A 21,681-nucleotide genomic window follows, 5' to 3' on the forward strand; every position below is an offset into this window, starting at 1 on the left:
TAGTTTCTCCTTACAACCTTCCTTTAAATAAAGGGTACAACATTAGCCACCTTCCAGTCATCAGGCACCTCACCTGTAGTTACAGATGATGCAAATGTTTCTGCAAGGGGTCTCGTAATTTCCTCCCTTCCTTCCCACAACGTCTGGGATACACTAGAGCGCGTCCTGGAGATTTGTCCTCCTTTATAGTCTCTGAGACTTCCTAAACTTCCTCTTCTGTCATGTGAACTGTTTCTAAAACATTAGTTTATTTTTCTGCATTCTCTGGGCTGTATTCCTTGCTCCACAGTAAAAACTGATGCGAAATATTCACTTAGTATCTCTCCCACCTCCTGGGGTTCGACACAATGACGACATCGTTGATCTTCAAGAGGCCCACGCTCTCTTTAGTTACCCTCTTGCTCTTAATGTATTTGTAGAATCTCTGGATAATCCTTAACCTTACCTATCAATGCTATCTCATATCCCCTCTTTGCCTTCCTGATTTCCCTCTTAAGAATGCCCCTGCACTCTTTATATTGATTTAAGGTATTCAATTGAACCAAGTTGTCTTTATCTAAAATAAGATACACTTTTTTTTAGTCTTGACTAGAGCCTTAATATCTTCATTCATCCATTGTTGCTTAATCTTTACCAGCCTTGCCCTTCTCTCTAACAGGAGCAAAATACCTCTGCTCTTGTCATCACACTCTTAAAGACCACCCACGTGTTAGATGTCTTTTTACTGGCAAACTGTCTACTCCAATCAACTTTAAAATTTACCTTACTCCAATTTTAAAAACTTTCACTTTTATGGAAGGCTTATCCATTTCCATAACCATTTTGAAACTAATAGAATTGTGATCGCTAGACCCAAAGTGTTTCCCCACTTTTACTTTAATCACTTGCCCTGCCTGATGGCCCAAAAGAAGGTCTAAGTTTGGTCCTCCTCTAGTAGGAGCATCCACAATTGATAAAGAAAATTTTCTTGAACACATTTGACAAATTCTTCACTATCCAAACCTTTAACACTATGGTATCCCCAGTCAATGTTTGGAAAATGGAAATCCCCCATTATTATAACATTATTATGCTTAAATATATCTGAGATCTCCCTACATATTTGTTTCTCAATTTCCCTCTTACTATTTGGGGGGCCTATAGTAGAATACCATCAAAATGATCTTTCCTTTATTTGTAATTTCTACCCATATTTTTCACTGGATGATATTTCAGAAATTTCTTCACCTAGTAACAGAAATAGTGTATTGCTTAAACAAAAACACCATGACCCCTTCCTTTCTTGTCTCCTTTTCTATCCTTCCTATAGTATCTGAAACTTGGAACATTGAGCTGCCAATCTTGTCCATCTTTCAACCAAGTTTCTGTAATAGCTATGATGTCGCAATCCCATGTTCTTAAACATCCTTTAGCAGGCGGAGGCAATGGCCTAGTGGTATTAGGACTGTTAATCCAGAGACCCAGATAACATTCTGGAGACCCAGGTTCAAATCCCGCCATGGCATATGGTGGAATTTGAATTCAATAAAAATATCTGGAATTAAGAGTCTAATGGCCATGAATCCATTATCGATTGTCGGAAAAACCCATCTGGTTCATTAATGCCCTTTTAGGGAAGGAAACTGCCATCCTTACCTGGTCTGGCCTACATGTGACTCCAGACCCCCAGCAACATAGTTGACTCTTAACTATTAGGGATGGGCAATAAATGCTGCCTCGCCTGTAACGCCCTCTCCTGTGAATGAATTAAAAAAAATACCGAGTTTATCAACCTTATCTGTAAGACCCCTTGCATTGAAATAAATGCAGTTTAGTTCTTTAGAATTGCTACATACTCTGACTCTCTCTTGTCTGTCTTTTTTACTTCACGTGCTGTCTTCATATTCAGAACCTTCCCCATCACTCCTTCTGTTTACACTACTACTTGGAGCAGGGGAGTGCAGAAATTCTATCGGTATGAAGTTGTTGTAGTAGCAGCAGCTCACGTGGAGAATTGCTGACAAAATTGACATCTTCCCTACTGGTTTGATGCCTAGCATATGGAATCACATTACTGTTCAACAATGAGCAATCAAAAATACTGCAGACTCTGCAATAGGAATAGGCCAATCAGTCATTCAGTTGGATTGCAGCTGATCTGTATCTCCGCTCTATAGCCTTAGTAACCTTAAGACCTAATATAAACATTTGATATTATCAAATGAACTAGTCTCTCTAACTTTTTGAGTGAAAGATCCTGATTTCCACTGCCTTATTGGGTGAAGGACAGTCATCACCCTTGAACAATCAAGCACTAATTTTAAGATTGCATCCTCATGTTCTGGGCTCCACCCAGATACTGAATTGCTACTTTGCTGCAAAGCAGTCTAATTTTGGTCCAATGCTGTAATATCCCAGGTGTCTCTCAATGGGAAACGTGTTCTTTTGAGGGGGAAAAAAAAACTTGCATGTGACCTGGGAAAGGTCTTTAAAAATTCTTATGTGGATTGGACAGGATAAATGTGAAGAAAATTTTGCCAGTTCTGGGAGAAGCTAAAACTGATGGTCATAAATACAAGTGACTTATCAATAAATCCAATTGGGGAGATAAAAATCTTCACTTAGTGTGGTTAGGATGTGCAACTTTCTTCTGTAGGAAGTGATTAATGTGAATAACTTCAGTGCTTTTGAAAAGTTTCCCTGAATTGGAGGGAATAGAAAGCTTTGCTGAAATCTGAAGTGAGGCAGATAGAATAACAGGAGACTGCTGTGGATGGAAAACAGCAAATGTTAGTTGGCTCAAATAGCCTGTTTTTGTGCTGTATGTCTGTAGCTCTCTATAGTCTGGATTACAAGTGAGTCTGCTTGAAGGGAGATGTAATAGTTGGAATTTAACTGGATTTCTGTGTAATCTTCTAGGCTGGCTTTGGTGATCATGATCTTTGTTAACTATGGAGGTGGGAGATACTGGTTCTTCAAACATGAAAGCTGGAATGGTAGGTCAGATTTTTTTGTGTATCTGTCTACAATTACCAAATACTAATCTAGTCCCTGTTGCTGTTACCATTTGTTATACTGAATGAATTCGGCTTTGCAGTAAGGGTTCAGAGGGCCGTTTTCTTAAAAACTGTTCTTGTTTGTTCAATTCATTGTGTAAGTGCTGACTTACTCCTATCCATTCACTAATTTTAAGTACTTTCATTTGAACACAGCACAGGAAAATGTACAATAAAAACAAAATATTGTAGGTGTTGGAAATCTGAAATAAAAATAATGCTAGAGAAACTTGGCAGGTCTGCCAACATCTGTAAAGAGAGAAACCACGAACATCTCCAGTTCTGGTATGACTCTCCAGAACAAGAAAATGTAATATGTTTTAGTTTAATTTTTAAAAAGCTTTTCTCATGCAATTTGTGCAAATTCTGTCTAGATCTATAATGCTTTGTTTTCTGATTTCTAATTTTGTAGGATTAACAGTAGCAGATTTGGTGTTTCCATGGTAAGCATCTTTTGTGATTTTTTTTTTTTTTTTTTTATTTTTAAAATGGATTGTGCTATAGAATAGATTTCAGTCTTTGACTGACAATTACCCTGTAATTGCCAATAAGCTGTTAACCGTTATTTAGTTGGTACCACTGCCTTGGGGCTAGAAGGTTGTGGGTTCAAGTCCCACATCAGAAACTTGAGTTCAGATTCTAGCCTGACACTTCTTTTAGTACAGTACTAAGGAAATGCATTAATGTCAAAGATGCCATCTTTCAAGAATAGCCATTAAACAAGGTACCAGATGGGTATAAAGTTTGCACAATGTGAAGCCCGTGGAGTTTTCCTCCGTTCCAGCCAACATTTATCTCTCAGCTAACATTGACCAAATAACCTCTTTTTAACACTTGTATGAGTGCAAATTGGCAACCACATTTCCTAAATTACAACTTTACTACATTGGGTGTAAAATGCTTGGGGCTATCCTGAAGTTGTGGAAAATGCTATATAAATGTTTGATGCAGCACATGTGACTAATAGAACATGAAGTGAAAGTCTACAAAATACCCTTTTATATTGCATATGATTTCCTGTGAATTTAGCCATTTTTATCATAGAAGCAGTTTCAATTCTTCAGAAATACAAATGCATTTTTAATTAAACAGGACAGGAGTTTTTTAATTATTCAATTTAAATGGATGACATGAATTAAACAACTTGAAATTTAACAGGAAAATTGAAATGCATATCTTCAGAACATTCTTTACTTTAAGCACTTTAGATTTTTATTTAAATTAAGGCAGTAGAAAAATACCTCCATTGCAGTTTTATTAAAAGTGCATGACCATTATTATGGGGCAAAAGGAGGAATGGGCTGGGGCTAATTTCCCTGGAATGCCAGAGGCTGAGGGGTGAATTTTATTTCAAAAAAAAAAATTTAAATTCATGAGGGGCATGGATTGGGTGAATAGTCAAACCTTTTCACTGGGGTAGGGGAGTCCAAAACTAGAGGGGATAGGTTTAAGATGAGAGAGCAGAGATTTACAAGGGACCAAAGGGAGCAACTTTTTCAGAGGGTGGTGTGTATATGGAATGGGCTGCCAGAGAAAGTGGTGGAGTTTTGGTACAGTTACAACATTTAAAAGGCATCTGGATGGGTGTATGAATAGGAAAGGTTTAGAGGGGTATGGACCAAATGCTGGCAAGTGGGACTAAATCTATCTAGGATATCTGGTCAGGATGGGTGAGTTGGACCAACGGGTCTGTTTCTGTGCTGTATATCTCTGATTCTGACTATTTATGCCTGCACATTGTTTCTGAAAACTGTAAACTATAGCTAAATTTAAAAGCAAGTTGACATGCTGATTGTTGTTTTGATGTGTCTAACCAAGGTTGTACTGGATGTTTCTGCTCTAGGTTTGTGTTTATCATGGGAACATCGATTGCCCTCTCCCTGAACTCAGCATTGCAGGCTAACCACTCCAGGTGGAGACTGTTGGGTAAAATTGCTTGGAGAACTGCAGCCCTAATACTACTAGGCATCTTTGTCATCAACCCAAACTATTGCAAGGGACCAAGTAAGTGCTTATTTGCTTTCTTTAAGTAGTGATAATTGTTCACAAGATAACTGTCTCTTAACTCCATTTTACTGTGTTTCTAGTGAAAACCCATCTTGCATACGTGAAGTGGAATAGTATGTGCACCTTTTTTAAAGACATTTATATTTCTGTCCAGGATTGAGAAACAAAGGTCATTTTACAGATGTGTATATCTATTCCTGTGATATGGATGAGGCAAGCACAATCAATTTATTGGCCACAGGGCATTAAAAGTCAACCACGTAGTGGGATAGCATCAGGAGCAAATTCATTATGTATGCATTTGTTGCTTCACAAGCTATCTACTTCCACCCATGTATCTTTTAGAAGGATGCAAGAAACCTAGTGCTGGACTAATATCCCAATAGATTGGGATACTTTATAGTATACTTTATAGGCAAGACCAGGAAAAGAGATGTCAGTTTCCTTACTCGATGGACATTAATGAATCAAATATTTTTGACAGTTAAATTAGCATTGATTTTCTGGCATGACAAGTGACTGTATTTGTTGAATTTAACATGGCAGATTTGAATTCCCAATCTATTGGGATATTAGTCCAGCACTAGGTTTCTTGCATCCTTCTAAAAGATACATGGGTGGAAGTAGATATGCATTTGTTGCTTCACAAGCTACATAATGAATTTGCTCCTGATGCTTAGAAAATAAAAGAACTTATTCTGATGGATTTAGTTTTCTGAATCTGCTAAATATGAGGAAGTACTAAAATGATCTCGATACAAAGTGGCTGTGAAAGAATTATTCTGAATTCCATTTTCCATCTCTTGATACATAATACTGTAGGTTGGAATACTTCAAAGTCAAGTATCATTTTTTTTAATGTGCTGATGATGGTCTCTGCCTCTGCCACCCTTTCAGGCCATGAATTTCAGATACCATCACCCATCTCTGGATGCAAATTCTTTCCTCCAATTCTGCTCCAATTATTTAAAACCGATTCACCCTGGTTAAAGACCTCTCTCTAAGGGAAATGAGTCCATCTAATTTAATGCCCTTCGATTGCATCTCACTGCATGTAAAGCTACCTCTGCGAAAGAAACCAAAAACAGGTTATGCAATTTTTCATTATATCTAAAGTTTTCCAGTCCTGATAACATTTTCCTGATTCTCTTCTGTATCCTTGTTGGTGTGTTCATGTCTTTTCTGTAATGCAATAACTAGAGCAGGATGCACAATTGTAGTTATGGCATAACTAGTGTCTTACACTGTTCTAATCTAACACCCGCTCCTTACTGTTAGCTTGATCAAGCTGAAGGTATAAGTATCCCTATTAACGTTAACTGGTTGTCCTACCACTGCTGGAATCTGTGGATGTGCACTCGAAGATTCCCATGTACCTCTACACTTGAGTCCTCTAACTTATTGTGCATTCAGTCCCCTTTGTTTGCTTTTCTCAAATGAATTGCCTTCCAATTCTCTAATTTGAATTCCATTTGCCACTTTTCTGTACGCCTGTCCAGTTAATTCATATCTTCCTGCAATCCATAGCCACTTTTCTGTCGACCAACTGCGTGGTCAATTTTCATATCTACAAACTTCATAATCGTGTATTTATATTGCAAGTATGCAAATGGGATACCAGGGAGCTGTTCTGAATGAGAATTTTTCCTGAAGTTTTTTGTGCAAAATATCAAATGTAATTATGAGCTCTCAATATGCACTTCCCACTTGAATATGTGCCAGGGAATCTAGCATAAAGATCCCAAACTTGTTGACAAACTGTTAAAACATCTTCGAAGAATTTAATTAAGCTTCATCGTGGAGAAAAATGGGAGGGGTTTTTGAGGTGTCTAACATACTAAGTACCTAGTGGTACTATTGCTGGACTGTTTATCCAGAGACCCAGAAAGTTATGGGGACCTAGGTTTGAATCCCGCCATGGCAGATGGTGGAATTTGAATTCAGTAAAATATCTGGAATAAAAAATCTAATGACCACCATGAACCCATTGTCAATTGTCAGAAAAACCCATCCGGTTCACTCATTTCCTTTAGCGAAGGAAATCTCTCACCCTTACCTGGCCTGGCCTACATGTAACTCCAGACCCACAGCAATGGAACTCTCAACTGCCCTCTGAGCAGTTAGGGATGGGCAATAAATGCAGCCTGGGTAAGTGACGCCCTCCTCCCATAAATGAATAAGGAAAAAAAGATTAAGACCTAAGTGGAATGGAATAAGTGAGCCCCAAGACACTTATTCTTTGAAGGTGAGCTAAGGATGAGGAGAGCTGGGCAAACTAAGAAAAGACAGATTTGATAAGCCCCTGAGTCCATGGGTCTCATTCCAATGTTATGCCTGCTACCGGACATGTTTACAAAGTTGACATGAGCTCTGAATGTTTTTCGGACTCTACGGCAGGCTAATGTAGACTCCTAAAAGGAACCAGTTAGAGAAACTCTGCAGGCAGATGACATTTTTAAGATTTCACATGAAGCCAGATGAAACAGGTTTGTTCTTAATTCTGCAGTAAAATTACAGGCACTGACAGCCAGCATTCACCGGCTCTTGTTTTTGGGACGTTGAAGCCAATTGAGGGAATTATTTCTGGAATATACAGGCTTGATGAGCTGATGAGCCATTTTTGATTCTGTGCTTTCATTATGTAGTTTCCTGGGATACCCTGCGGATCCCTGGTGTACTTCAGAGGCTGGGTCTTACCTATGGTGTGGTTGCTGTCATGGAACTGCTGTGTGGAAAATGTTGGCCTGAAATTCTCTTTTTGGTAAATAAACTTTGAATTTCTCTGCACCCTGTATTCACACTTGAGTAATTTGAATATTTTTGCTGTTATTGTTTGGACTGAGTATTAGAGGAATTGGGACTACCTATTGCCCAGTCAGCAAATGCTGTTTGGCTTTCAGAAATTAAGATTACCTTCTGATACTTCTGTTGGCCAATTGTGATATTAGTAATGCTGTGTCTTAAAATGGAGCACAGATTGAGCTATGTAGACATACTGGACTCGCTCTTAAGTTGCAAGTTGTCTTTCTGTTCATATTGCAGAGAGCGCACTACTGGAGCAGTAGTGTAGTGGTTGCTGGATTAATAATCAAGAGGCCTGAATTTTATTCCAAAGAATGTAAATTCAAATCCCACTGAGCATTTGAAATCAGTTTTACTCAAAAACCCAAGAGCTGATGTCAGTAAAAGTGACCATGACTTCATGTTGTCATTAAAAATTCGACTGGTTCACTAGTGGCCATGTTTCAGGATGATAACCTGCTTTCCTTAGCCAGTCTGGAACAGGTCCAATTCCAGCTTCTCGCCATTGCATTTGACTCTTAACTGGCCTCTGGCATAATTTTTTTTTTCAAACCAGTGGTTCAAGATAATGGTCCACCACCTTCTCTGGGTTACAAAGGACAGAAAACAAATGTATGCACACACCTCTAGAATTCACTTCCTAAAAAAGTTGACATAAATTTTACAATGCCTTGTCCATCAGATCTGTGTGAATGTGGCATAATAAATAGCTTTGGGATAATAACCTATACAAGTTCTCAATTAACTGGTATTAACGGTTAGTTTGGCTCCTTCATGGTGTAAACTTGAAAGATCCTTGGTAACTTATATGGGTTATAATTCTTGTCACATGTTTGGTTTTTAAAACTTCTGCTATTGAGATATGATTTCCAACTGCAAATACCTGTGCAGAAATAAGAAATGGGAAAGATAAGTCATTTGGACTAGTTTACAGGCCTCCGTCAGTAGTCTAAATGAGACAGGTAAGAAAAGGTACTGCAGTAATCATGAATGACTTTGTTCTTATTGATTGGCAAAGGTTGCCTGGAAAATGAGTTAGTGTATTTGGGACAGTTTCTTAGAGTAGTATGTTCTAAAGGCAACCAGGAACAAGCTATTCGTGACCTGGCAATCTGCAATGAGACAGAATTAATTTATAACCTCGCAATAAAGGAACATCTGGGTGACAGTGACTTATAATATGACAGAACTTCACTTTCAGTTTGAAGGTGAGAAGTGTGGGTCAGAAGCTAATATTCTAAACCTAAGTGCAATATGAAAGCAGAATTGCTAAAGTAAGCTGGGAAACTATATTACAAGGGAGAACAGTAGAGATGTTTAACGCAAAGATTGATTTAATTAAGAACGAGGTCCTTTTGAAAAGGATTAAGTAAAGAAGTCAAGGATAATACAAAATGAATGAAACATAATTCTGTATAAATAAATTAGGTCAAAATTGGAAAGATTTTTCAGTGAAGAAAGACTTCTACTGACAAGTAGAAATAGAAAAACAGAATTTATACAAGTATTTAAAAAGGAATGGGGTAGTAATAATAGAAATGGTGGATGTGCCAAACAAGTGTTTTGTAGCTGTCTCTCCTAGAAGATTTGGAAACCTTCCTAAATATATTTCAAAATCTGCATGTGAAAGGGAGGGAGGAACTTGAAAGTAAACATGAACATGGAAAAAGTACTGGGAAAACTGTTGGACCTAAAGGCTGACAAGTTGGACTATATCTTGGAGAAACCCAGTAGGTCTGGCAGCATCTGTTGAGAGAAAGCAGAGTTAAAGTTTTGTGTCCAGTGACCGTTCTTCAGTTCTGAGTTTCTCCAGCAATTTCTGTTTTTGCATTAGGTTGCCAGCATTTGCAGCTCTTTGTTTTATTTACTGTAGATGTGGTAGTTTGGCCATTTGCTTAGAGTTGAAAAGCTACAGAACCCTCTCTTAGATTGGTGAATAGCAGGAAAACTGGCTGACTTAGGTGTTGTTGGGTGATGAACGTCTGAATGGTTGCAGGCAAGCTACAGTGGATATGGCGATGACACAAGACAGGTGGGCGTGGCATACCATGATGCAGCAGAACTCCTGACCAGAATAGCTACAAGGAACAGTCAATCTGGCATACTTGGATTGCCAAAAGTTATTTGAGAAGATGCTACAGCAAAAGTTGCTGCATAAAATAGTAGATGGGTGTATGTTGTGGGTCCAAATCTGAAATTTAGCAGGAAAAATGGAAAAGCCGTATACTATTTAAATTGAGAGCGATTGCGGTATTAATAGTACAGAGGGATTTGGATGTCCTGGTTAATGAATCACCAAAGGTTTATATGAAGGTACAGCAAGTGATTCAGAAACCAGATGGCATGTTGACATTTTATTGCAAGAGAAATGGAATTGGGTAAATGTTACTGCAGCCTTGGTGAGACCATATCGCGAGTCAGTGTAGAGCTTGGTATCATTACAGTATTTTAAAAAAAAATATAACTGCACTGGAAGCAGTTCACAGAAGATTCACTCAATTCATTTCTAGACTGAAGGACTTATCCAATCAAGGAAGGTTGAGCCAATTAGGCTATTATCTAATCGATTTTAGAATAATGAAAAGTGATCTCGATGAAACGTGATTTTTGAGGGGCCTTGATGGAGTAGACGGAGTCTCTTGAGAGTGCCTAGAACTAGCAGATTCTGTTTTAAAAATAATGGCTTTCCCTTTAAGATGGAGATTAGGTTTCTTTTTCTGTGGGTCCTTAATCTGTGGGATTTTCTTCCCCATTAAAGCATTGAAGGCTGGGTCACTGAATTTATTTGTGGCTGAGTTAGATACATTTTTGACAAGGGAGTCAAGGGTTATGGGGCCAGACGAAAACGGAATTGAGACCACAGCCAGATCAGTTGTCTTTTTTTTGCTAAATATCCTTGCATTATTTTGACATTTGCTCATGTTTTTGTAGGATAGCTGGTGGTCTCCAGTCAGAGATGTTCTGATCTACTGGCCCCAGTGGATCATGATTCTAGTATTGGAGTGCGCTTGGCTTTGCCTGACTTTCCTTTTGCCTGTACCTAATTGCCCACGGTAAGTCTTCACTTTCCTGCGATGCTAAGGGGAGAACAAAAGACTTACTTTCCAGGGAGGTAAACATAGTCTCCAGCAAGGAGAGAAGAAAGGAGGGTCACATTCAATTGGTTTCCAAACAGGGAGGGTTGAAGTGGTTACCCAAAATCGTGTCAACACTGATAGCGCCTCTGTGTGATTATACCACGATTAATGGAAGCTCACAATAAGTAGGATGGGTGGAGGTGCCCCTGAGCAACTGTGTTCAGTAGCTCCACCACTGTTCAATCTGTCCTCAAACAAGATGAAGAGTATTTTGAGGCATTTTTTGATATTTTAAGGTTTTGTAAATGCTTTTCATTTAAATTTGCATTCATTAAATCTTTTATTCTTGACACTTGCCAGGAATGATTTTCTCATCATTGATGGTTTAAGTGTGGTTTTGGCTACTCCTAATCATGATCATTTGCAAGCTTCACAGAGACTACAACAACAGTTTTTTTTTTATGTATTCATTTTCAGAATGTTAATATTGCTGGCATTTATTGCCTATTTCTTGTTTCTCGCCTATCTGTTTTCAAACACTCCGAGTTCATCCTGTTTGAAAGACCCACGTTCTCTCTTGACCCTATATTCAACAATGTACTGACCAGATTAGGTTTGTTACGTTCCATGTTAGTTTAAGTTATTACCAATTCTCTATTTTTGGACTCTATCCCTCTCCTCAGTTCAACCCCTCAAAAAGCCAACCCATGACCCCTTCATTCTTGCAAATGATCAGCCCATTTCCAGTCTCCTTTTTCCTCTGAAAAATCCTTGAGTGTGATATCAACTCCCAAATTTGTATCCATCTTTCCCATAATTCCCACGTTTGAATTCCTCTGGTGTCAGTTTTCCACCAATTCTACTAAAACAAAATAGTTATTCTCGGTCACAAATGGGATCCTATGTGATTGTGACAAAGGGAAATTATCTTTCCTTGTCATTCCTGATCTGTTTGTAGCATTTGATGCAGTTGATCACACTATCCCACCTCCAAGATATTCCAAAGTTATTCAGTCAGATGGCACTGGTTCCATTCTTATTGATTTTGTGACCTCTTTCCCACTCCTGTACACTTACCTCTGACCTCCTGATGACCTGTCCTTGAACTCCTCCTATTTCTCATCCGCATGCAGTCCCTTGATTATATATGAAAATATAATATCAGTTTCTACATTTTTCCCTTAACTGCTTTGTCTCCCCACCAGGTCTTGTGACCCCTCCATAGTATCTGAATTTCAGACTACTGCTGGCGCCCAGTGCTGTGTGAGCAGATTTTTAAAAATAAATGTTAAGCAGGAAACCATGGTCTCTGGGTCCACCACGAGCTCACTCCCTTTGCCACCTACTCTGTACCTCTCCTTAATAACTGCCTGAGGCTGAACCACTTCATTTGTAACTCTCAGACCTCAAGATGAGCATTCTATCAGCAATTTCTGCTGTAGTTTCACCCATCTCCACTTCTGCCTCAACTCTTCTTCTGCTGAGTACCTGATTCATTTACCTCCAGAGTTTGTTCTAATGCACCTCCTGACTGACCCTCCAACTTTGACTCTGTGAACTTGAGGTAATTCAGAATTGTCCCTGGATCTTGACTCACTTCCTTGGTAATGAGAATCATATGGGACTGGTATTCAGGTAGAAATGCTGTTTCATTTTCTTTAAGACCCCAACACACAGTTTGAAGTAAATAGACCATTGGATTTAATAGACCATATCTATTTATAGCTCAATATTCCCACCACCTTTGGAGACTCCCTGTCTAACTGCTTTGGCACAAGCTGCTACCATTGACTCCAAATATAAACACCTTGCACCCTCTTCCTAGTAAAACAATCTGGGTCCCCATTAATCTGATTGCCTGACCCTTTTTTTTTTAATTTAAAGACAGTCTGAAAATGTCATCTTCTCAACCTCCATTGTTTTAAAAAAAAAACTTCACATCTCCCCATGTAGAGTCTTGCTGTGTGACTGCTACACTTTTCTAGTTTGCAACAGTAAACTATGCTTTAAACATATTTCATTGACCGTAACGTGCTGTATATTGCAACATTTTCTTATGGTGCCAAAGGAATGGGAGGTGTAACCTTTCAATACCAGAATTGCATTGGCCCCCATCCCTGCCCTGCCGGAGACGAGCAAACTCTGCTTGTACCCAGATGTGAACCAGTGACCAATCTTGTTCTGTCAATTGTCACATCTGTGCTACTTATGTTGTTTTTTGTCCCTCATTAAAAGCTGTTAGTTAAGTGATTGTGAGATAACAAGGTGCAGGGCTGGATGAACACAGCAGGCCAAGCAGCATCATAGGAGCAGATCCAGCCCTGCACCTTGTTGTCTCGGATTCTCCAGCATCTGCAGTTCCTACTATCTCTGATTCAGTTAAGTGATTGTATTGCTTTTCAGAGGTTATCTTGGTCCTGGAGGAATTGGAGACTTTGGACAATTTGTTAATTGTACTGGAGGAGCAGCAGGATACATTGATCGGTGGTTGTTTGGAGAGAAGCACATTTATCAGCACCCTTCTTGCAAAGTAAGCTGCTGAATTTTACTGGGCATCCTATAAATAGTTTTTTTTTGTCATCTGTAATGAATGTTGGTTATTCAGAAATAAATTGTGAAGATGATAATGGCATTGTGAGTTTTCTGTTTTCCTGGATTAAATAGGATGAAGATAAGATCCTACAATTTTTGTTTTTTTTAATATAATTACAGAACTCGCCATCAAACAGAATAGTTGGGCAAGCTAGGTGCAACAATCTTTAGTATTCCCAATTAACTATCAGCTCCCCTCTGGCTCATCCCAGATTGTACCCTGTGTAACTTTGGCTTCAGGTCAAGTTACAGATTGTGTTTTTGTGATAAGGAAGGGATTCCTTTTGAATTCCCCTGATGCTGCTGTGCCATCCAGAGCAATGTGGTTGGGAGAAACATTCACAATTGAGGACCAGACTTGTATGTCTTTGATTTAATGTAGTGGACTGAGGATGTCCATGTCACACACGATTAAGTCTAGTGACTAATTTTGATAAATATCATCACAAGATGCAATGAGAGAAAAACAGTAAAGATACTTAGCAGGTTCAGAACAAGACTTGTTTATAACATTCTGAAGAGGGGAAGGGAAGCCACTGATCAGTCCTTTATAGCCAGTCCCATACAACAAGTAGTCATGCTGTCTTGGAAATGTATCACTGTTCCTTCACTGGGTCAATTCCTTCCCTAATGGCACTATGTGTCAACCAACAGCAAGTGGACTACAGCAGATTAAGAAGGCAGCTCATTGTCACCTTATCAAAGGGAGCTAGGCACCAGCAATAAATACTGGCCAGCCAGCAATACCCATATCCTATGAATGAGTATGAACAAAAATCAAACAAAATAGCACCACAGACTTGGCAGCTAATTTTATGAAATTTTAATTTTTAAGACATGAAGTCAAGCTCTTAGAATGCCAAGGTGATTTAAAAATGATCACAAACTGTTTCTAAAACCCAGAACAACTGTTTAATTCCTGTTGTAATACAGAAGAGAGGATGTTACCACTCAACACCACTCTCCGTTGTAAGTAGTGGTTGATCTTGCAGGAAGGAGGTACTCTGCAGACACTTCGGAGCAACCAGACAGAATAATCAGTCCATTGTCAATGCAGAAATCAAATAGTGCACAGCGAGGTTCTTACTGGAAAGAAGTGATCCTTTTAATGGCAGATGATTCCCTTGGGCAGGTACAGTACCGCATATCTGGTTGTCCAAAACTAGTTATCTTGAATCCAGATACTTTTATAATACTCCATAATGTCCAAATCTAGTTGTGTAAAATTTTAAAACAACTTCCCTGGACAATTCAGCTAGGGGCTACATGAGCATAATGTGGTTCCAGATATCATCTACGTTTACCATTGTATCCTGAGTCTAGGTAGCCTTGACTCCACCTGACTTCAGCTGAAGTGACTGCTACCAATCCACCTGATCTGAAATTCAGAAAGAGCCAAAATTTGGCACAGCCTTGATCTCAAAGTTGCTGGATTTGAATGAACCGATTAACACTCGAGCAATTAAACACTAATGCATTGGATTTTATTCATGTCTTCCCACACCCACCTACAACCCCGCCATTCTCTACAATAGGTATGTAGTGCAATTCCAATACCCGAGGACCGTAGGCTTGAAATCCATTATAGTAGGCATATCACTTTCACTGAACTGAGTGACAACATTTTGTGTCAGCTTCTTTGAATCTCCTTTCGTGTTTCTCATCTGCCCTCCCCTCTCTTGCAGCCACATCTTTCTTTTAAATAAAACGATAAGACATAGGAGCTGAAGCAGGGCCTGCAGCTCATCAAGTCTTTTCCACCATCTGGTCAGACCATGAGTGATCTGATCCTCAACTCTACTTTCCTGCCTTTTGCTTATAATCCTTGATTCCCTTACTAATTAAATATGTTCAAGGCTGAGATAAGCAGTTCTAATAAACCAGCATCTACAGACTCTCCTGCAGTAAAGAATTCCACAGATTCATGACTGAGAAGTTCCTCCTCACTTGTGTCTTAAAAATATGACACCTCAATCTGTCCAGCCCTAGACTCCCAGAAGATAAAGCAACATTTCTGTATCTACCCTGTCGAGTTCCGTAAGACCTCGTATGTTTCAATAAGATTACCTCTTGTTCTTCTAAATTCCAATGAGTACAGGCTCAAACTACTCCGCCTCCCCTCAAATATCCTGTTAAACACAATGTAATGCAATCGGCTAACTGTGCTCGGTTGAGATTTAGTGTTGATTATTTGGGCAAAAGGAGGAAACATCAACACTTGTTGTAACAATCCATTTAACCCTCTTTATAGTAAACAGCCATTTATCCCAGACAAATTTGGTTAGTTTAAAAATAGTTAGTGTAGGATGAGTTATACGAAAGACTGGAACACTTTCTGTTCTTCCCTGGAAATAAATCAACTGCGCAAATCAAATATTTAATTAGTATGGGTTAGGTAAACTCAGAATTTCTTCAAATTTTAGAAGAAAATTAGACCGAAGAGAGGTCTGAGGGGCAGATATTTGGAATGGCCTGCCAAGTAGATTTAGAAGCAAGCACCTTGGGATTATTCAAAATACACAGTGAAAAAGTGGTTGTGAAAAAGCTTTCAAGGGGTTAAGACACCTTTTCTCATCTTTAGCTTCAGTTAGAATGTACAACACAAATAATGAGAGGAATCAATACAAATGTGGTTTTTAATCTTTATGCATGCAAATAACACATCTCCTTGAGAATGACGACAAAGGATTGAGCTTCCACCGGAACATTGATGTCACAAAATAACAATCCATTTAAATGCTATGAAAGTTTTTTTTTATAGCAAATTCACATTTAGAAATGCTTACCATCCTTATTTTGTTCCTGTTGGATTTATTCTGAGTTGGAGTTTCATGAAGCCTGTTCTATCTGCTTTAAAATATTTTTGAGCTACAATAAATTGCATCTTTTTGTTTCTTAAGATACTTTATCACACTACGGTGCCATTTGATCCAGAGAACTTGCTGGGACTAATCAGTTCGATTGTGATGGCATTTCTGGGATTACAGGTAAAAGCTGCTGAGTAACAGTGAGGGTTTTTGAATGGTACATAACCATAATACATGTTGTCTTGATGTGAATGTACTGCATCCACTTATACAAATTTGTAGTGATATTTCTGTGCTGACTGTACTGTCTGAGGAAGTGAGATGAACATTTGGGCTGTATTGTATTCTTTCAGGTTGAAGGTTGAGGAAAAAGAAGCTCTTCCCAGTTCATGCAATCTTGATGGATGAATTGTTTTTTTTGTGATTGGATGTTGCTAAGTAACTGGGAGAGTGGTCTTCAATGACAAATGACATACTGATCAAATTATTTTTTTTTCCTTTCTTGTTATACTGATTTGTTAGATACCTGCATAGACTTAGCCTGCACTTAACTGGATTAAGAAAGAAATGCTGACTTGTGTTGATAAAGTGTTTTTGATTTTGGGCATCCATAAATATTTATCTGCCAGTTAAGTATTTAAGTGTGGTCTGTATTGTTATGTAAAATGATGCAAATATGCACGAAAGTAAGTGGCGAGTACCAAACTCGAGAGATGTGTCCACCTGATTGAAATAGGCAATGTGTTCAGCACCTCAGTTGCAACTTTGTATCAGACAAGAAATAGCTCCATGTATCTTCTCCCCCTTACAGGCTGGGAAGATTTTCATTATTTACAAAGGTCAAAATAAACAGATTGTACTGCGATTTTTTACTTGGAGTACACTGCTGGTGAGTGAATTTTTAGTAGATCAGGATCATCCTGGTGAAATGTTCCTTGTTTGTCTAATCCATTGACTTGCTTGTTGACCCTAGGGTATTGTTTCAGCCATCCTGACAAAATGTTCGAAAGACCATGGTTTCATTCCAGTCAACAAGAATTTGTGGTGCGTATGTCCTCCGTGAAGTGAGTCGGCAATTTAGTACAGCACTGCAGTCAACCAGAAATGTTAGATATTCCTCTAGCCCCATAAAATCTGGCCTGTATGTAAGTGTGTGTTGCAGAACTAATGTAGTTTTATCACCGATTTTAAATGGCTCTTTCATACTAATTATAACTTTATCTCCAAGTTGTCTGCTTCTGCAATGAGAAATCCTTTCGCAGCATCACAAAGAGGAGATCAGGGGTCTCTGCATAGAGGGCTACTTCTGTAGAGGTTTTTTGTAAAATGGGTCATGGTGTAAGTTTATTACAAGTTGTGACAGTGCTATCCAATGTTCCCTTCACTGCCATTGCTCTTGGAGTGTGAATGCCTCAGTCATTAAGTAGAGGCTGGTTAAACAGCAAATTACAAATGTAAAGCCCAATTAAACAATTGTTTAAAAATAATCTGTAGGTGACCTATCATGGTGGGAGATGTGCAAGGAAAGTGGAACAGGAATTGAGTTCCTAACTCTGGCAGCAATGCTGGCTGAAGGTTCTTTCTATTTGGGAGAGTGTGGATTGTTATGTAGCAGAACACCATGAGTAAAGCAGGCAGTGATATAAAGCTGCAGAAGCAAGGGGTTTAGCAACAATCAGAATTTCAAAATTCTGTCTTTCTCCTGTGGCAGGAGAAGAAGACAATTGAGATTTTCAAAAGGAGAAGATGTGAGCAAAGGCTCTGAATAAACTGGAACTTTGTAATATGGAGCTCAGGCAGTCAGCAAGGGGTTCAGGTGGGCGATGGTACAGATGTAGTTGAGCATGTCAATATAAGTGACAATGAGTTTAGGATGGGATTGGAAGATGTTGGAAGTAGGTGGATGGTTGAATTGGGGAAGGATTAAGTCACTGAGGCTTTGATTTTGAAATTGAAGTACAGAGTGGTTTTTGTTAGTTCAGGGTCTAAATGGGGGTAGAAACTAAGCTTGAGATATCCAGAAAGGGGTAAAGTGACAGTGGGACAGTTTCGGGAGGGTGAAAAAGGAGGCAAGCAAGTTGTGCTGTGAATTTTCTTGCACAATTTAGTATTGGATACAGTAACAAAGATGTGAAGTTTGGGATGCTAATTTGGTAAAGCTTATGGATAATGTTGCCGAGAGTTAAGCGTGCAAATCGTGGACAGTGCCAAACGTGACACTTCTAAAGTTAATGTTTTGCAGTTGGAATATGATTTGACTACCAATGTCATACAAGGCTGGAGGAGAACCAATTGAGTTACAGCAATTCACTCCTCAATGCCAACCTCTCGTGGCCATAATGAAATAGTTTTTTAGCACTTGTCACCATGTTTTGAGCCAAGTTGTGCTTTCACCTGATCTTCAAATCCATTTCTCTTTTTTTTGTTCTGTATTCTAGGATGATAGAAAGAACTAAGGAAATTGTGTTACTATTAGTTAAAATTTTTCATGGAGGTAAGCTGTTGGTTTACTTAAATGCTTTCTTCAAACCTTCCAATTTTACCTTCCATGGACAGGTCCATCTCTTATGTTACGACACTCAGTTGCTTCGCTTACATTCTCCTCTTGCTGATCTATTTTCTGGTAGACATAAAGAAACATTGGACTGGAGCTCCCTTTTTTTATCCAGGTATGGAAAATTCCAGAATCCCTTTTTCAGTTTTTCTTTCCCACTGTATTATTCATTTTTCTCCCTCCCACTCTGGAAAAGTATCTTCCATCAGGGGGTGGTGTGATGAGCACAAATCTCAGCTCAATAGAGATGAGAAGAGGGTATTTCCTCTTGCTGTAGAGATGGCAGTCAGTGTGTCATAACAATGACGTCTTCACATAGCATGCACTGACACATGAGATTTTCTCTCTTTTTTTTTTTCTTTTGCCATAGATACTGTTTTAGCGGAAATACACAGGTTTCTCAATATTTGAGAGAAATTGCTAAATTTGATATTGGGCTGACCCAATTGGTACGTTTAGCCTTCCCAATTCATGTGGTCCTCCTCTCTTGGAGTAGCTGAAAACTGATGAGACACTGATATTAACAATAATACTTGTGCCAAGAATTCTTATGATGGTTTTACCTCTCTGTCTGTCTTCTAATTGAATTCAAGGAAGAGAGCTGTTATTTTCATGCCTGAATCCAGACATGAATGGCTGTCTGGGCAAGCAAGCCAGGTTGGTTTCTCAGTTGCTCGAGTCACTCTGCCCTGGTTAATGAGTGCATTTGTTTCCATAATGGAAATGCATGAACTAGGGAAAAACTTCTCTTCCAAAATATTACATTTTTGGAAGACAATGAACATGATTGGGAGTTAACTGAACAGATATTCGGGATTTGGATTGTGTTTCATAGTCTCCTAATTCACTAGATTAATAGGAATCCCAATTAGACATTTCATTGCTTCTCAGCTGCACATTGTTGTGATGTTTCAGCTTAGTTGTCTGATATCCGGTTTAATTGTAGGTGAACTGCCCATAAAGGGTGGTAGCAACTTGATCCAGCTATGGTTAAATATTCTGATGCAGACAGTTCATAGGATTCAGGTGAACACTGACATTCAATTTTGTTTTCTCTAACTCTTCAGGGATGAACTCCATTCTGCTGTACGTTGGACATGAGGTGTTTGAGCATTACTTCCCCTTCAAATGGAAAATGCTCAATGACCGTTCACACGGTGAACACTTGGCCCAGAATCTCCTTGCTACCACCATCTGGGTTTTTATTTCTTACATTCTTTACAAAAAGAAGATATTTTGGAAAATTTGATCAGGGATCAATTTTTTTTTTGGCGAATTTGTGACGTAGAAGAGTATATTTTTCTATATGTATGAATAAATGGACAAGATGTATTTGCATTTTGTATTAATAGTGGAAACACAAGTCTATCAGTTTTTAAGTTGTCTAATGGCCAGTAAACCAATGATTGTATGACCAATTTCTGTTAATCTTCAACCAGGCCTACTTATTGCAAATCTTCACAACCGATATGTGCCATCGCTGCCAACTGGTCTATTTGGACTTGTATAAAAGTGATGTTCTGATCAAAGCATTAATGCACAAGCTCTCTGCTCCTATATTCCCTTGCTATGCCAATATCCTAGATTTTATATGTACTGTATTCTACCCTATTCAACGCTTCATCACTAGTATTTTGGTTTTGTTTGCTCATCAACTGCCTAATCCAGGTTGAAACTTCACTTAAGCAAATTGGTCACGGTGGGTTTCTATTTGTGACATGAACTTTGCATGTTGATTAGGATTCTCTTGTTCACTTCTGTGTGATGTGGCTGACCTCTTGATGAAGTTATGATAGTGGACTTCTAATCGTTTAAACCACTTGAAGCAAGGAAGAATTGGCTAACTTCAAGCTAGCAATTAAATTGGGATGTGTGAATTTATAAAGACACAGCTTTCAAAATTCGTCTCTTTTTGCTTAACAGCTGAGTTTGTGAAGAGCCCAGTGTGAAATATTGTATGCTCATTCAAGAATGGGAAAATGTACTGTTTGAAAATCTCACTAAAATGTAACCATTAATGTCTTGTGTTATTTCAGATATTAAATATTGCTCACTTGGACAATGCAAGACTTTTGATCAGATATTTGAAAACCAGGGCATTGAAAAAGAAATTGTTTAACTTATTTGTGTTAACTGGGAAACTAAATTTAATGTGTTTTGACTTTTTTAAAAGGTGTCTACTAATTGCATACAATCATGCTAAACTAAATTCTTGTATGCTACACCAATCAGATTTCATTGTCTTCCACTTTAGAGTATTTGCTGAAAAGAAAGCTTTGACAAAATGTCTATTTGTTTTGCAAGCATCAGGACAAGGTGCACGAAATACCAAAGTAAATGGAAAACCATGTTTTATACTGCATGAGACTGCTGATTACTAGGCAAGTTGTCTCTGGTTGAGGCATTGCCAAGGAAAATGCACGCTGTTAATGACGACTAACTTTTATGTCAGGGCTTTGCTTAACTATTAAGTCAGGCAGGTTGATTGGTCAGGCATTGTGCTGAAGCATGACCAAGAGAATGATTGTCATCTATTTTGTTGCATTGAAACAGGCAAGCTGTGTACATAATATGTCTACAAAAATGGGGCACTGTATATTTAATACTTGCAGTTTATCAGTACATGCAAGTGCACCACTCTGCATGCCTAACTGACAATCCCAAACTGTTGTCTGTGCAATTCTTTGCACAGTCAAGATTGTTTAGCAAATGCAATTGATTAGTGGAATCACATTTACTGTTGGACATTATGTTGTGAGTTTTGTAAGTATGGGGCAACATTTAGATGTGATTCCATGATTGGATAG

At 38.6% G+C, this 21,681-nt stretch overlaps 1 protein-coding gene across 2 annotated transcripts in view; it reads left to right on the forward strand.

Annotated features, from left to right (window-relative positions):
• Positions 1-20,938, forward strand: part of hgsnat (heparan-alpha-glucosaminide N-acetyltransferase) — a 38,528-nt gene extending 17,590 nt beyond the window's left edge. Inside the window, exons 8-18 of one of the 2 annotated variants that reach the window (XM_020533951.2) lie at positions 2,899-2,975; positions 3,448-3,478; positions 4,879-5,039; positions 7,688-7,803; positions 10,776-10,897; positions 13,325-13,451; positions 16,414-16,500; positions 17,132-17,209; positions 17,294-17,364; positions 18,877-18,989; positions 19,942-20,938. In XM_020533951.2, the coding sequence (XP_020389540.2) occupies positions 2,899-2,975; positions 3,448-3,478; positions 4,879-5,039; positions 7,688-7,803; positions 10,776-10,897; positions 13,325-13,451; positions 16,414-16,500; positions 17,132-17,209; positions 17,294-17,364; positions 18,877-18,989; positions 19,942-20,123 (1,165 nt within the window). In that variant the 3' untranslated portion in view covers positions 20,124-20,938. The remainder of the gene's footprint in view (positions 1-2,898; positions 2,976-3,447; positions 3,479-4,878; positions 5,040-7,687; positions 7,804-10,775; positions 10,898-13,324; positions 13,452-16,413; positions 16,501-17,131; positions 17,210-17,293; positions 17,365-18,876; positions 18,990-19,941) is intronic. The other variant, XM_048602532.1, reaches the window with a different exon arrangement.
• Positions 20,939-21,681: the final 743 nt, after the last annotated feature.

The sequence above is a fragment of the Rhincodon typus genome, chromosome 1, assembly GCF_021869965.1.
Source record: "Rhincodon typus isolate 14 chromosome 1, sRhiTyp1.1, whole genome shotgun sequence".
NCBI lineage: Eukaryota > Metazoa > Chordata > Chondrichthyes > Orectolobiformes > Rhincodontidae > Rhincodon > Rhincodon typus.